The 18,528-nt window shown below is 34.1% G+C and overlaps 1 protein-coding gene across 1 annotated transcript in view; it reads left to right on the top strand.

Moving 5' to 3' along the window:
* The first annotated feature begins 9,060 nt into the window (after positions 1 to 9,060).
* LOC143047800 (receptor-type tyrosine-protein phosphatase H-like) overlaps positions 9,061 to 18,528 on the top strand; it is a 92,865-nt gene continuing 83,397 nt past the window's right edge. Inside the window, exon 1 of the mRNA XM_076221062.1 lies at positions 9,061 to 9,443. Coding sequence (XP_076077177.1) covers positions 9,375 to 9,443 — 69 coding nt within the window. The 5' untranslated portion in view covers positions 9,061 to 9,374. The remainder of the gene's footprint in view (positions 9,444 to 18,528) is intronic.

The following is an 18,528-nucleotide window of genomic DNA, read 5'->3' as shown; positions in this document are numbered from 1 at the left end:
TTCTTGATTGACAACATATTTGTTACGTTCGGAGGACGTGTTTTTCAACAGACTGTCGGCGTTCCAATGGGAACAAACTGTGCCCCTCTAATTGCCGACTTGTTTCTTTATTATTATGAGGCTGACTTCATGCAGGAACGTCTTAGGAAGAAAGATAGGAAGTTAGCAATATCCTTTAACTCTACTTTCCGCTATATAGATGATGTTCTTTCACTAAATAATTCAAAATGTGATGACTATGTGGAACGCATCTATCCCATCGAGCTAGAGATAAAGGATACTACAGATACAGTTAAGTCAGCCTCATATCTTGACTTACATCTAGAAATTGACAATGAGGGTCGGTTGAAAACAAAACTTTACGACAAAAGAGATGATTTCAGCTTTCCAATTGTGAACTTTCCATTTCTAAGTAGCAACATTCCAGCAGCACCTGCATACGGGGTATATATCTCCCAATTGATACGATATTCCCGTGCTTGCATTTCCTATCATGATTTTCTTGATAGAGGGTTGCTGATCACAAGGAAGCTATTAAACCAAGAGTTCCAAATGGTGAAGTTGAAATCATCCCTTCGTAAATTTTACGGACGCCATCACGAGTTGGTTGACCGTTATGGAATAACCGTTTCACAAATGATATCGGATATGTTCCTTACGTCGTAACTACAATCCCCTTCCCTTTCATGAATGTGACCTACCGAATTAGACTTTGTGCCGGATTTGTTATCACATAAGCAACACGACGGGTGCCACATGTGGATCAGGATCTGCTTACCCTTCCGGAGCACCTGAGATCACCCCTAGTTTTTTTTATGGGGTTAGTGTTGTTTATTCTTTAGTTTTCTATGTTGTGTCATGTGTTATGTTGTTTGTTTGTCTTTTTCATTTTTAGCCATGGCGTTGTCAGTTTGATTTAGATTTATGAGTTCGATTGTCCCTTTGGTATCTTTCGTCCCTCTTCTAGTCACCAAAGTGCAAATGAAGTTAATATAAGCAATTATAGGCAACCGCCTGCAACAGTGAGAAAACCCATACCGTATAGTCTTTTACAAAAGAATAGAACACAAAAATGAGGGCCCTCATGGGGTTTTTGATTATGTGATTACTTGGCCGTTTTTTTAATGATTATTTGATTATTAAGCCAAATATTTCATGATTATTTGATTACCTAGGACTGTATTTTTAGTTTATGATTATTTGATTACTAAAGATAAGCAAATATTTAATGATTATGTGATTATATTGGCAAAAAAATGGTGATTATGTGATTACTAGGACCCCCCCCCCCCCCATGAGGGGCCTCAAAAATATGAAACATTTCAATTGATATAGCTGCTTGGATAGTGTACTCGTTATTCCGGGCATAACAAAAGCATGATTTCGAAAAAAAAAATATGACAGTCATAAACCCAAGACTAACACTGAACTGTATGCTGTTGACTTAGGATAAATAGACACAAAGATCTTATGAATTAAGAGCACATCTTCTTTATTTATATGTATTAGTACGAAATCTATTTAATTATAAATCACTAACTTCTGGAGTTAGGTTGTTGACTCTTTGAATTTCCCCGAAATAGTCTGATTCTAGCGAGTTTTCGAGCTTCGAATTTTCTTAAAACGACTAATATTGAACATGACCATCCATCTCTATATAACCTGCGTGAAATCACGTGGTGTAGGAAATTATGTCGGAATGACCTGTATAACCCACTTTAATAAACTGACATTTAAATTCCGGTTTGAAAAAAAGTGAACCTACTGACTTTTCTGTTTTTTGTGACTTCTTGTACGTATATCCATAAGATTATAATAAAATGTTCTTGTTTTTACCCATTGAACAATAATTTTCTACATATTTTCCCCCCTTTTATGGGCAAAACTCCCAAAAGTTAAGAGTTTCCCAGCAGATCTAAGACAGTGTTCAATGGATGTCGTGCTACTGAGATGTCGTAGCACACAATCGCCTTGCACTATGCCGGCGCGCTAGCCTGACCACACGACCACCTATAGGCTCGACAAAAATCAAGCTTTCGCTGGCCGTGTGTAACCTTTCCTCGTCAATTTTTATCTAGCGTCGTAAATCGCCATTCTAGACTGTGACTAAACCACTTTTATTTCAGTTGACTTATTTTTTATTTTTTTATTAATTAGAAAATTTTATTAATTTGTGCAAACTTATGTACGTATACTTTTCAACGGGTAAATTTCGCGCAAACGTAATGCGCCGTCCTGACCAAACGACCACCTATAGGCTCGACAAAATCAAGCTTTCGGTGGCCGTGTGTAACCTTTCCTCGTCAGTTTTTATTTAGTATCGTAAATATGAGCGTCACTGATGAGTCTTATGTAGACGAAACGCACGTCTGGCGTAGTAAATTATAACCCTGGTACCTTTGATAACTTCTATCGCCATTCTTATGACAAAGACCATCAACTAAGGACAATTGAAGTATTAGGCAGCAACCATTTGATTTTCTGGGGGGGGGGGGGGGGGGCTATGGTTTTTTTTGGAAAAAAAAGTTTGTTTCCAGGTTTTGGTGAAAAAAATAATTTGTTTTGGACCCTGAGTAAAAAAAATTGTTTGTTTCACCCTCAGCTGCCACTATATGTAATGCTAAAATTGAAAGAAAAAAATTGTCTTCGGTTTGTCGCTAAAAAAATAGATTGTTCTTCGCCGAAGGGGAAAAAAAAAGTTTGCACAGAAAAAAAAACCATAGCCCCCCCCCCAGAAAATCAAATGGTTGCTGCCTTAGTGGCCATCCTTAATGGTGGCCATTTTGAAAACGTAAATTTCCAATATATGATTAATCGCTACCCTAAATTGTTATTTGACTTTATACTAAGTTTTTTTTTTGCATTTACAACTAGTTTTGCTAAACATTTATTTATGATATATTCACAAGTGCTCAAATAAGGCATGCATATGTTAACAAAATAAATATGTCTAAAGAAATACATAAGTTCTTTACTTGCAGTTTAGCCTTTAAGGCTTAGTTACTTTTTACCACAAATAAAAATGCGTGTATACAATATGTATAATATGAGTTATGACCACTCTGTGTCGAAAAGGAAAAATATAAAATTGAGAATGGAAATGGGGAATGTGCCACAGAGACAACAACCCGACCATTGAAAAAAAAACAACAGCAGAAGGTCACCAACAGGTTTTCAATGTAGCGAGAAATTCCAGCACCCGGAGGCGTTCTTCAGCTGGCCCCTAAACAAATATATACTAGTTTAGTGATAATGAACGCCACACTAATTTCCAAATTGTACACAAGAAACTAAAATTAAAATAATACAAGACTACAACAAAGGCCAGAGGCTCCTGACTTGGGACAGGCGCAAAAATGCGGCTGGGTTAAACATGTTTGTGAGATCTCAACCCTCCCCCTATACCTCTAGCCAATGTAGGTATTGGAATCAATGGAGCTGATAAACCTAATAAAAAAATAGACTGAAAGAATTCCGTAACGGTAAGAGAGGACACTGAGGATTTACATTGACAAGCAAATACAAAACGAGCAGACGTAGACATTTGAGCTTTATCAGTCATTTTGAGCTGGTAATCAGTCATTTTAGTAAGGATACAAGTGTTCCAAGTTGATGATGGCCATGTAATGGGAAAACATTCCAGAATCACAAAACAAAAGGTACTAATCCTGTTAATTTAAAAGCAGATCGAAATATATTTTGTCAGAAAAAACAAAAAAGTCTAAAATCACTGATTAAAAATACCAGTAAAATAACCAGACACAGTTGTGATGAATCAACAAGAACAATGATTGCAGGGATGTTTTTCTTTCTTTGTGATGAGGTATCTGACTATCATCATGAATTCGAAGCATCGACAATTATGATCGACAATAGTGTACGTGACTGTCACTTGAACTACTAACCATTGATCTTTTAGCCAGACTCAGTGATGGAGATAAATATTTCAAGACTAAATATCATGCTAAATGTTTGTTAAAACTGCACGGCAAGGCAATAAGACAGAATTCAAAGACACTGAAGGAAAGTTGGGTCTGTTATCCATGAAATAGGGCTTGCCAAAATGATTGAAAACAGTGACGGCTCACAGTCTGGAACAGATATTGTTGCAATATTTGAAATTGCTTATATCGGTAATTGTACAGTAAACGTTCTTAGTAATAGGGTTGTCATGGAAGGAATGATTAATACATCACTTCTAAAAAAAATGAATACAGCTGCCATAGATGATATGCAAGCACACATGAAAGGTTGTGTCTTTCTCCTGATTTTCAACGAATATGTTGGGAGAAGTTCTGAAACATGCCATGTCTTATAGTCATGATGGTGAATGTATCATCATAGTCTAACAAGAATAGTTTGAAGAGTTAGGCTTGCTACTATAAAAAGGTTTACAGGAAAATTCAATGTAGGTTTTCAAAATGAATCAGTTCCACAAACATTGAGACATGTTAATCTCTATCTGAGGACTGATACATTGTAAGTCGCAGTTGTATCCTTTCGACGACGAGTTGCACAATTGAACTAATATAGCTTAGAAATGATAATTACTGTGTGCCAATCAACGATAATACTGGACTGTCTCGATGTTTGGCCATCCTGTATCATTCTTACTAAGAAAACTTATGTCTGTTGAAATGATTCATGTTAACAGGTGTTATTGAGTGTCCCTGTAAAGCTATAATAATTTTTAGTATCAAGCATATATATTTTGCCTTCTATGGCTAAGCCGATGCCTTCATTTTCACCCTTTTATTATGATGTCTGTTTCAGAGCTTCACGAATACCTTCGTTGAAAATCGAGAGAACTAATTTACCTTGCTTGTATGCTTGCATATACTATGGCAACTACATTCCAATTTTCTTAGTGCGTTGTATCAGTTCTTCCTTCCATGATAGCTCGAAGTTGTCTAAGGTGTTTACTGTACAATTTTGCGTGACCTGCAAGCTTGGAGATTGGTACAATATCTCTTCCAGACCGTTTACCGTCAATATATTTTATTATTTTGGAAAGCACATCTCCAAGGATAAAAGATTCCTTGCTTTCTTTCTGTATATTTTGTCCTGCTTATTTGCTATGTTGGTAAGTTTTATCACTAATTAAGCAAGATAATTGTGTTTTGACCTCGCCAGCACTTACTTTGGCTAAGTGAACATTGTCTTGTAGTACAGTTGCACAGTCATGTCCTATATAAAAATGACGATGCATCATGAAGACCTTCAGATACATCACCACAGAAAAAATGCACTGCAGTCTATGTTTTTGTTGATCCAGTACCACTTTACAGTGTCTGCTTGATTATTGTTTTCTTTCAATTGGAAACTTATCTTCAACATCAGAAGTATGTTTTTACTTTTACTGATGCAATATTTTGAGATCTGAAAATTTGTTTGACAGGATTTGTGCCATTTTGCCTTGTGATTCTGGAGTGCTTCTGCAGTTCAATTGCCTTCATTCGACTGTTTCAAATTAAGCGTAAGGAAAACCAATGCAAGCTCCAACATCTTCGTATGCTTGCTGCAAAGGAGTGATTGCCAGCTCAAATGTCTATGTCTGTTCTCATTGTATCTGCTTGGCCCTGCCTCGGTGTCTGAGTAGAAAGTTGATGAACCAGGGGTATGTCAAAGAACGTCTCGTCCTTTTTCTAAAAAAAAGGTTAATCGGAAGGTACCAAGACCTTGTTGATAAATATTCCGTATCAACTTCACAAATAATACACGACGGTCTTGGTGTATAAATTCTGCGTACTGGTGTTGTTTATCATCTTAACAACGTGTTTTATAGTTCTTTCATTTGTCTTTGTTCTATTATTAGTACTACTTTTACTGTTGAATGGATTTATGTGATATCCGTTTGACGTGGCTCGGTACTTATACATCTCGTCAATGTGTTTGTATTGTCTTTCATTTTTTGGTGACGTGTCTTGTATATGCGACTTTTTGTATTTCTTTGGTTCTTATAACGTAACTCTGTACTTTAAAAGATCCCGTCAGTATGAAATTGTTCTATTTTATGTCATTATGATATATTTCTATTATGAAATATAAAACGTCAAAATCATTCAATCACGTAGTGGAATTAACTATTTGTGGATTCTTATAAATTCTATATATAACTTTTGGACTATTTTCAATCTCGGTCTATTTTTAAAATTTATTCTTACATACTTTTGATTTTTTAACCCTATATGCTAACATATGTAAATTATAAAATTGTTTGTATGCACATTGAACGACAAATCTATGTGACGTATAAAATCTTCTGACGTCAGACACACAAATCAATGAATGTCTTTCACAGGCGCTTGGGTATATGATGCAGATTTTTTTTTTTTTTTTTAATTTTTTTTTTTTTGCTGATTAAAATATTCAATTTTCTATATTTATAATACATATCTATCACTTCTGTGCATGTCTCACCTGTCATCAAAGTGAGAGGGTTACCGCTATAAAACCAGGTTTAATACACCATTTTCTACATTTGAAAATCCCTGTACCAAGTCAGGAATAATTATGACAGTTCTTGTCCATTCGTTTTTGATGCGTTTTGTTATTTGATTTTGCCATGTGATTATGGACATTCCGAATTGATTTTCCTCTAAGTTCAGCATTTTTGTGATTTTACTTTTTACCGTTTCACAGATTCCATCCAGTCTATTCGCCCATTATGTTCTTCTGATATCTGGGTCCGGTGTGTTCGAAATCTACAATTTTGATCCTTTCCGACAACAACTTTCGGTCATAGATTATATCCTATATACGTAATTTCTTTTTTAAAAAGTTACTTCGGCAAACGAGTAAGTAACAGAAATTCTGATACTGGTATCTTTATTTTGTAAACATGTGCATGCCTTATCTGGCTATTTTGTGAATATCCAATATAAATAATAATAAAAAAAAAAAGCATAAAAATAGCGAATAATGATATATTTGAAATTCATATTGTCAAAAAGGTCATCATTCCAGATGGCTACCAAAAAATCAATATCTGAAGTCCTCAGATGACAGTCCTTGTCATCTGTGATGAACTTACCGTATGACTATATAGGAACTTTCCTGTAGCAGGCGCTTAACAACTTAGTCAAAGTGAACACGGTTATCAAGGAAATCCAAATATGTAAAGGCAGTATTAAGTTCATGTACTACTCTGTGTAAATGTGGAGGACAATGTGATAGAATATGAAAGACAGAGACAGCTATTGTGTGGTTTGACAAAACATGTAGATTTCATTCATTGTGAGATATTTTTAACGTCAATTGAGATCAGTTGAGCAGTTGATTTCTTATAACATTACTTGTATAATACGAGACTCATTATGTCTGCTATCAAGGTTTTTGAAAGTTGTTTCAAATGAACAATGTGAGCAAAACGAATTATCATGTAATTAGACAACTATTATAAATGACAGGTATAAAATATTTCTTTGCTTCCTTTGTACTTGTAAAATAAAATTCTCCTTTTATTCTATGTTGAACAAGCGGCAGTATGAATATTGCTTTTAGCGTAATATTTCATTTTAGGGTCCTCTCCGTGGCCCGCGTTTAAACTATGTAGATTACCTTTGAGCATTAGAGACAATGATTCAGATTTTAACAACTGAAGTTTTGGAAATTTTGGGTCCTCAATGCTCTTCAACTTTGTACTTGTTTGGCTTTATAACTATTTTGATCTGAGCGTCACTGATGAGTCTTATGTAGACGAAACGCGCGTCTGGCGTATTAAAATTATAACCCTGGTATCTTTGATAACTATTTCAAGTGTTGGGTGTGAACTTCTAGATAAAAACAATAATGTACATTGTCGGAAAATTTAAAGTAATTTGTACCCGCTACGAAACAGGAGAAAAGGCTCGGGGAAAGGGACTCGTTTTTTGTCCTGTTTTTATAGCTCATACAAATACATTTGAATATTTTTAACAATGTACTAACATATAATTCATATTTATTTTTATCGAATTATGACTTTAGAACCGTCTACCTATTTTGGCTTAAAAATTTCAAGATTTTTCAAGATGGCTGCCATTCAATATGGATAACATTTTCAAAAATTGTGTTCAACAAGGCAATTGGAATCAGCACTGTTATTTTTTTTTTATTAATTTAAAGAGATCAAACGTCAGCCATTTCAAAGATGGACGCCTCTTCCGTCCATTTCGACTTCCAGAGTGGGTTCATAGCTTTAAATGTTGTCCATGATATATACTACTACTATGCCAAATTTCATGCTTTTACCACAATCTGAGCAATTTTGTCAAAAATCTGCACAATTCGAATGGACTAATACGTATACTTTTCAACAGGTAAATTTCACACAAACGTAATGCGACGGCAAACAGATATGCGTCGGTTGTAAAAAAAAATTAAATACAAATACAAACACAAACACAATCACAGAGCTAGTAGCCTACAAAAAAATAAATAAATTGATAATGAATAGAAAATCTAATTAAAAGATTAATTTTCTCTGCTCAATGTATTGACTCTTGTTGATTGATGGCTTGACATGTATTTCTCAGGGGCTGATCCAGACGTTTTTAAAAGGGGATTCCCAACAAAGGGCAAAAAAGGGGGGTTCCAACTATATGTCCAAATTCAAACGCATTGATCCTTAAAAAAGGGGGGTTCCAATCCCCCTGTACCCCACCCTGGATCGACCACTGTTTCTATTCGGTTGTCCTCAGATGTTGTGTAGTTTAAGTTGTGTCGATGGGTTGCTGTTTCCTTGACATCTATATAATTCATGCCCACGTTTCCTTTCATTCATACATGAATAAGATAAATTATTGATAACAAAAACATATCCGCCAATGACTAGATTCCAAGACAAAGATAAACGCCAACTTAGTATGCTTGCACATGAAGTCAGTGCATGAAGTTAAGCACTATAAATAATATTACATATACAAACAGTATTTATAATACATATGCATATATGTCCCTCGAGATACAGAATTGTATATAACCTTTTGATAATTCTAGTCCATCAGATATACAACGAAACAGGTAGTAAACTTATACAGACTAAAATTATAAAACTTTAAATGTTGTAAAAGTCATGTGACCATGCTAAATGGGTTTTACAAAGACGGAAGTAAATAACAAATGTTGGTGGATTATAAGTGTTGATTGTGTCCCCTCTTCACAAATTTTCTGAATCATCTCAACAAGCCGACTAGTGACAGGAAAATGTCAATTACAAAACACTGAAATGTACATCCCTTTCATGAATATGTGAAGGTGTGTAGTGTAATTCATTTTAGACGGGTACATTCATTTTGTTGACTTTTCGAATGGGATTTACAGATTTCTGTCATTTATAGTGGATTTAATTTTACATCTACTCATATGATTTTTGTGATTTTATAGCCAGAAATATGATCATGGGAAAGCTGGATATACGGACGATCTACATCATTTTTGCTTCCGCCTTTCTGGTGAATCCGGTATGTATCAAGTGCTATGTAACAAAACATTAGTAAATTTGTGTGTATGTAGATCTCACTATTGTTTATATATATAAATAAGGTTTAACAATGTTTTAAGAGCCGATACCCCCTTTGCACAGTGTTGCTTGCAATTTGTGGCGAATCTTGTATACCATGCATTCAAGTTCATCAGTGATTATTTCTATTCCGATGCATGTATGTTAATGCATTCTAGCATCTACAGTAAGCTCAATCCTCTCCTTTTCCCCTACAGTGTAGCCGGACTTTGATGATCCTTTGGTGATTAGGATGAGCAGTGTAGGTACCAGTTATGTATCCCCTCACTTATATCTTATACATGTAAAAATATATGTACCTTATTATGTGTTTTTTGGTAACAAACCAATTGAATACAAGATGAATCTGACAAACAACAAATTACATGCCTGTTAATAATGATAATTCAATGCATTCGTAAATGTCCACCTCTAACTTGTTTCCTACTAATAAATACAACACCCATATGATCATCCATCTTCTGTAGTTCCTGTTGGAAGCAATAAAAAAGACGAAAAATGATTTCTTAGAATTTCCTATTTCGTTTTGAAATGAACTTGAAATTTTTCGTGTATAAATAAATCTTTTGTGTTTAAATAGAAATTCTTCCTTTTAGTAAAAATAAAACCGTGGGCATAGGGATACTTAACCAATAAAATACACGAAAGTATAATTTAAACTTCTTTATTTGGGTTTTCAGACCAGGAAAGCAAATGTAGACGGTTTACATTGCGGATAAAACCGTTATAAATCTCATTCTTCTCTTCTTAAACATTATCTATAGTTTACAATCGGTTGGCATATAATCACCATGATTCGGTTATAACGCATCTTTTCTAGGTACTTCTGAAGATATATAAGTAAAACATTATTAGGTTGACAACTGAAAGTGTTTGAACTAGCTACGATGTCGTAGGTATAGATCGATACTTTTCAGATACGCCTTAAATGTTCGTTATCTTTTTTTATAAACATGTACACACTGTAAACTTTACAATTTGCTTAAGACATTTAATAAAACCTTATCCTTGTTTTACACAAAATTTAACAATAAAATCACGTCAATATGCATTTAAATAGACCTCAACCAGGAACAAATCATATTGAGAAGCTTAATGACTACATTCATTATACAAAAAGTCATATTTGTTTGGTTAGTTTTTGGTAACTGTTTCGGGTAAACCTTTTTGTTTTGAGTCTTATCCAACAATGTGTCCATCTAACACAAATAATAATAAAGCTCCAAGTTTATATACAGATGAATAGTAACAAGATAACAAAGTTATCGCTGTAACAATTTTAGATCATATGATAAAGACACCCTGTCCCAACAAAACGACAATAAAAACAATATTAAATTCGCACATACAGACTTGACGATCTCAGTTGAGTATAAGAATAACTCACATAACTGCTAAAACACATATTGCAGTGGCGGATGTTGACATTTTCATAAGGGGGGCATAAAAGGGCATGGGTCGGTACCCCCTAAATCTGCATCTACATTATAGTCCAGTATATACAATGTCTCTTATTATAATGTTATGAATTGTAGAAACATTGACTGTTCGTTTACAGTTTCGTATTCAGATCATAGTGTTGAGGCTTTTTTACATGGCATCATTTGGACTAAGTTTTGGAGAATAGCAATTTTTCGAGCATTTTTATTCAAATACATAACATGTTCACGCTTTGCATACAATGTACAAGGGTATAACAACTCTACAATATCACCGTGACATCAGCCAATGTTTAGTTTTCTTTAAAACGACTAAACCAGAGGATCCCGAAAGCCCGAAAGGTCTTTTAAATCAGATTTTTTTCTCAGAAAAGTTTATTTTATCAGGTAAAGATGGCACCCTTCTGTATCTGTATCAATAAACTGTCTTACCTGAGGAGTATATCTCTGCATATGTTAGATCAGGCTCCAACTAAACTACTAGTAGGTCGTTCTGAGTATAAAAAAGAATGATAAATTGAGAATTGCCTGATTAACGTCTAGTGGAAATTATTTTGGTATACCGGGTACTCAAAACTAGAACAATTTAACGATAAATAATCATGTAGGTTGAGTCGGCAAAATGTGTAAAACAAGATGAAGGTCGGGATTTACGGAAACATTTTACTTCCACTGAATGAAAAAGAGGGCAAATTGGATAAAAGGCAGCGGTATTGTGCAAGGCAGCGATATTGTCCAACACCAGACGGCCTATGAACCATCCTCCGGGCAAATAGTTGTTGCAAATGTTCATAAAATACATGTCAGAGTGTGGCATTGCATTCAGTCAAGACATATCAGTGTATTAATAATTCAATACTAGAACACACCCGTATATATATAAAGATATGGTATGATTGCAAATGAGACAACTCTTCACAAGAGACAAAAATGAAACAGCAATTAACAATTATAGGTCACCGTACGGCCTTCAACAATGAGCAAAGCCCATACGGCATAGTCAGCTATAAAAGGCCCCAAAATGACAATGTAAAACAAATCAAACGAGAAAACTAACGGCCTTATTTATGTACAAAAAATGACCGAAAGACAAATATGTAACACATAAACAGACGACAACCACCGAATTACAGGCTCCTGACTTGGGACAAGAACATAAATACATAATGTGGAGCCACGGGGTTAAACATTTTAGCGGGATCTAAACCCTCCCCTTTAAGCATATTTGATATTATTGTCAATGAGATAGTTTTCTTTAATTGACTAAATGACGAGTATGTGTACAGTTGCAATTACATATGACCGTCAACACGAGCAAACCTCACGCATACCGTATACAGTGAAGCAACTATTAACTAAGCAATAAAAGACCCAGACATGAAAACGTAAAATATTTCAAACAACAAAATCAATGGCTTCGCAACTGATTAAACATCAAACGAAAAGCTAAGTGCCATTTTGATACAAGACAAAAGAACAAAGCGCTAGTATAAAGAGATAACGGTACTTACAGGTCGAAATCATAAATCGTAGAAAAACGGGCAAAAAATGGTCCCAAAACACTACTGGCCAATAAAACGAAAGATTACTCATCTTGAACTGAAACAGTCACGTGACAAACCCAATGCTCATGAAGTATGAATAGTTCGTGTTTCACCAGTTGAACTCATTATTTTGCTATGGCGGGTACAATTCCAGTTATATGTGAGATCATATGTCGTATTAGGTGATGCAAAACGTTCATCTGGGACACAAATATTCAGCCTATAAAATCATTATGGCGTCAGTAGAATTTTCAAAATGATGAGTACATGTTTATTCTCTAATTTTTGTGCTATTTTCACATTTCCTGAACGGTGTGAGAAAAATATTTCTCTAATTTTTGTGCTATTTTCACATTTCCTGACCGGTGTGAGAAAAATATTTCTCCTCACTAGTGAAAAATCTGTTCTCGGCAAATGATTAGTCGAAATTTGATTATGACGTCTAAATGTTTTGTTTTCTTCTGAATTTTCCTATTGTGACGACATGAAAAAGGCGACCATGCCTGATGACGTCGCATATAAAGAACACAAGTTTCTGAAAATCTTTGAAAAAGAAGGATAAAGATCATTAGAGAAACAGAGTCCGACACTATAACTCGTGTATTACGATATTTCTCCACTCTCGACAGTTAAATTTTAGTTATTTAAAGAGCTCGGCAAGCCTCGCGCTTTAAATAATAAAATTTAACTGTCTCGAGTGGAGAAATATCGTAATACACTTGTTGCAGTGTAGGAATCTATATTTCTAGAGGGGGGCAAGGGGGGTCCCCATAACAGCAAAACAGTGAATTGATTTGGTGAAAAACAGATAACAAGGAATTGAAAAGGGATAATAACAGATAACAGTAATGAAATATGAAAATAAATCCGTCAAAGACCAATCCAGTTGATGACTCGTAGATCTTAGTATATAACTTGTGGTATGGACCTAGAAAATTTGTGCAAACAAGACGTTTCGGCCGTTGAGGCAGTTCTGCCTTGGTTGATTTTTTTCCGTAACTTGGATGTTGAATTTTTCTGAACGAAATTACTAGTTTCTGTTTTTTATATAGGAATATTTTTAATCTAGGGCATTTGAGGGATCAATTTTTAATGATTTAGATTTTTTTATTTAATTTTTGAAAATAGTGCAGCCAGTGACACTTTATTATCAATTTGATTTTTAGATTTTTTTTTCTGAAAAGCAATATATATACTTTATAAGTAATAAAAAAACATTGATGCACAATATATTTTTTTTATTTAATGACCTCATGATAAAACTTACAAAATACAATAATACCCAGATCAGTGGAGACAGGACATGTAACTGAAACACGCATGCCAGTTGTGGTTATTCTGATAATAGAAATTGACTCAAGTGACAATTCTGATAGTATAATAGAAATTGGACCTAGTAAAAATTTGGATGACACCAAGTGAAAAACCAATCATGTATCTTATGTGAAATTATAATATATGGAAAATTTGGGTACAGCAATGGAGAAGCTGAAGGATTTTAAAAAGGGTATTTGTCGAAAAATTAAACTGAAGACACATCTGTATTTGCATCAATGGTTTCTGAGCTTCAATTTTCGCCATGTGAAGCAGCTAAAAAGCTTTTAAAAATATGGTGATCATGATTCTCTTTCATGTAAATGAAAAGAGAGGGAGTAGCACTTATAATATAAATAAATGCTAAAGGAAAAAGATGTTGTATAATTCCCAAAGCCATAATTCAAACCCACACCACTTAGTAATGTAAAACAATTCAAAGGAGAAAACTAACTGCCTAATTTATCCACAAAATAGTGAACGAGAAACTTAGTAACACAGTAACAAACTACAACCACTGAATCCAGGCTCCTGACTTGGAAATAGGCACATACAGAATGTGACTTCGTCAACTTTAGCATGCTAGTTGGTGTCCAATCCTCCCCAAATCAGGGACAATAGTACAACATAAAGATTATTATGTGGTCATTGAATAAAAAAATCTATAGGGAGTACCAATGCCTTTTATATAACAAAATCCATACTATAAGTTATTGTACAAGTAATAAGTGAATTATAATTTGTACAAACTGCTACATGTTCACAGACAATGGAATTTATAACAAAGGATAATAATAATATATACTGGAATGGTCCTGGGTCCAATTGATTTTATATGTTTATGTGATGTATGTTACTGAAATTCTTCTGCAAATACAGGTCCACCCGATATTACCAGTAGAAAGACCCCAATAGATATACATTGTTAAAAGATGCGGCAAGCGTGCCAATGAGACTATTATCCATTCAAATCACAATTTTCAATTATCTTCAATTTCGACGGAAGATTGGCTGTCAAAATGCTAACATTCCAATTTTCAATTACAGTTAACAGCAAATAGATTCTCACAATAACAGATAACAAAATAGATAATAGTCCTATAACAGATAACAAAGAATAAGACAATAACAGCTAACAGTAAATATATTTTCAGAATAAGAGATAACAAAGAATTAAAATGCCCCATAACAGCATAACAGTTAAACCCCTTGCCCCCCCCCCCCCCCCCCCCCTCTTTCTAGTTCAGCATCTTCATTGTAAGCGGCAACTTGATATAAAAGAGAACTTAAGACATGCACATTTTGAAATATCACTTTAAATGTGGATGGCATTACGGTGACTTTAATAATTGTTCATATCTTTTCCTTTGTTCTTCTGTTCATTGTTTGTGTTCAAGTTTGGCAATCGTACCACATATATACTCATAATTGAGGTCTTATTTCTAGATTTATTTTGAATTTTTAGATGAAAGATTCTCTTTGTAACAGAGAAACATGAAGCTAAAGCTAGGATAATGCTAAGCTTCTTTTTTATACTTCTTGATTGAATCCTATATATGAAGTTTACCTGCCATGAATGAAAGAACAGGTCGTTCAAAAGGGAAGAACAGTCGGTACACATAGGAATACCAACTGTATGTTGAAAAACACACCCACGAAATGAAACAACTCGTCAATAAAAGAATTCGAGCATCTTCATATTTACAATTTCACAGAACTCAGATTTTTTTCTTACAAATAGAAAAAATAAAAAAGATTTGGTATGATTGTCAATGAGACCAATTAACAGTATAACAACTGTTAACAAAAGTTAACAACTATAGGTCATCGTTCAGTCGTCAACAATGAACAAATTCCATACTGCATAGAGGACTATAAATGGCCCCTAAATGACAATGTAAAATGATTCAAACGAGAAAACCAAAGGTCTAGCTCTTGAGTATATATATATATATATGGTCTGCCAAATATTTTTTTTTTATCTACGTTGAGCTTTTAATGAAACAAAAGTTTGACTATTTCTTTCAATAGGTCTTTAAGTTTGGAATTGGGAATACTTGTGTAAAAGGAAGCCAAGCTAATAATAAGAAACCCTCTTGACTCTATACTGCATAGCCCACGTTATTTTTTTTTATTTTTCTTTCCAACTATTGTTTTCCTTGTCGGCAAAAATAAAGTGAGGCAGTTCAGTGCTCCTTTGTCTTTGAATGGAAGATAACACCACGTGGTTGATTGGCATTCTTTGAGACCCGATAGAGGGATGATCTGTATTCCTTAAATAAATGTTTATAAATCGTTTTAGTTTGTTATCTCAAAATACCATCCAATAAAGACACTGGAAAGCTTTCACCAATCATTCTTTTTTCTCGATTTGCCGACTTTCGTGCTGTACATTGGCCAATTGAACATCATAAGGGCGGCGATATTGCTTTGCTCTATATTTCTAAACATCCTCATTACGATTATTTCATTCTGTAATTGTTCTTTGAGAAAGTATTTATGTCATGTCGATAACAATCCCCCCCCCCCCCCCCCCCCTAAAAAAAATATACTAAGATATCAGGAAGATTGTGCACTTACACATGGCAACCGAAGTACGTTAATACATAATGTCAGTCTCTGATAATGTTGATACGGGTGTACTATATGTATATAAATGTTCTTGTTTAAATCAGTATAATCCTTTAGAAAGTAGACACCATTATCTTATTTAGTAACTTATGTATCTTTAGATATTCTATAATTTGCTGATGTTGAGATTTTCAAGGAAGAATCTTTCAAGCTTACTGTATTCTTTATCTTGAATGTTTGACTCTTTCTATATACGATTGGAACTCGGTTTAATTATTCATTTATGGTTCTTAAACATGTATGCAATGCAATACCTCCTTATATAAAATAGATTTTTGTAATACATGTACTCTTGTTCGGCGGACTCATTAAGTAGAATGCAATTATTTCCACTGTTAATTGATTCACATGGTTGTATAAGGAAACAGAAAATGCAAGAACAATTAAGATTACATTAAAATTTAATAGAAGGCCATTGTTTGATTTCCTTTTATCTATTTACAATACAACATGTACAAGGTCAAAATCAAAAAGAAAGGAGAGTTTCAGTTTAATTCAGATTTGTAGATACACTTCCGTACATGTCGGTACAAGTGGTAATAGACATAGTTTACTATTTCATTTTAATTGTATACTAGTATATATGTTTGGTTACTGTTTACAACAGAGGTATAATTAGTGAAATATAAAGGGACAATAGTGAGCCTCTTCATGTTTTTTTTTTTTTTTTAATTTTTGGACTTTTTCTCTTGTTAGTTGTAACGTTATATATTACAAGTACACACCCGTGATATCGCGGGTCCGTGACTGAATTAAAGTATATAACTATGCCTAACCCTTATTTTAGTAATTGGTATTGTCATCTGATGTCATGTCGATTATAAGATACACAGTTTTCTCTGCTTTCAAATCTTTCTGTTTGAACCCGTCGACCTGGAACTTATCAATTATTGGAAATATTAATTATTTGGAAAACAAAAGGTCGAGGCTATCCAGGAATGGGGTATTTTTTTAATCAACAGCATTGTCCTATATTAGTTATCTTAGAAAGTCTTGCTGATTGCTGAATAAAGCTACAATAGGGAACAATTTAACAATGATTGAATTTAGTAGTGTCAGCCCTTTGTATATAGCAAAATCCTAAATATACCGTTTGGTGGTGCGCCTGTCAAATGCGGAACGTACAGATAAGGTAATAGCTAACAGGTGAATATACTATTGGTATCGGTATCGGATTAGACCCGGAACTTGTTAATTATTGGCAATATTAATTATGTGGAAAACAAAAGGGTCTGGAGTGGTGTAATTTTTAATCTACACCATTGTCCTATATTAGTTATATATAGAGTTGAATTCTTTGATTTGTCGTTTTTACCCGATGACGGCTGACAAATTGGACCTCGTAATTTTAGTATTATAGATAAATGACGTTACGCATGATATTGGTGTCACTTTTGGTAACGTCTTATTTTAACGTCAAAGTCGTACATACTTTATTGACGTAATGTTTTATTGCCTTCTCGTAAAATGTTCAAACACATTTATTTTTTTATTAATAAAAGGAGATAAGGGTATTTGCACCATGTTCTCTGTAGGACAAAAGAACTTGATTATGAGGTATACATAGTGTGCTCTATGATTATGAACGAAACAAGATGCTGGATATTTAGTAAATGAACATAAGGTGTCAGACCACCAATTACTCCCTCCAATTTAGAACGTATGTAAAGTAGTCCTACTTTGACACAAAATAGTGCTTTTGATGTCATTGTTTACTTAAACTAACCAACAAATTTGCAGAAATGAAACTTTTGGTGAAAGGGAAACATATTTAGACCATTTTGAGCCAAAATTCACTTGTCTATGAGTTTGCATTAAAAATTCAGGATTAATGCGCTACATAGTACACTAATTTAAGATTTCCAGAAAACCGGGAGTTATTTTGGTAGTACCTGTCTTTTCAAAATCAGAAATTTGTTACAAGACTTTAAACATTGGTTGAAAATTGGCATGTAGGAAGGTGATACATGTACAATTCAGGATATACCTGGTTTCCTTATTTAGAAAGCTGTGAAAATTGCAAAATTTGGTTGAACAGATAGGGATTTTTAATTGGTGGTCTGACACCATAAGGATTTGTCGCCTACGATTCAATTGA

This window comes from Mytilus galloprovincialis, chromosome 10, assembly GCF_965363235.1.
Source record: "Mytilus galloprovincialis chromosome 10, xbMytGall1.hap1.1, whole genome shotgun sequence".
Lineage (NCBI taxonomy): Eukaryota > Metazoa > Mollusca > Bivalvia > Mytilida > Mytilidae > Mytilus > Mytilus galloprovincialis.
This window is presented reverse-complemented; position numbering and strand designations above follow the sequence as displayed.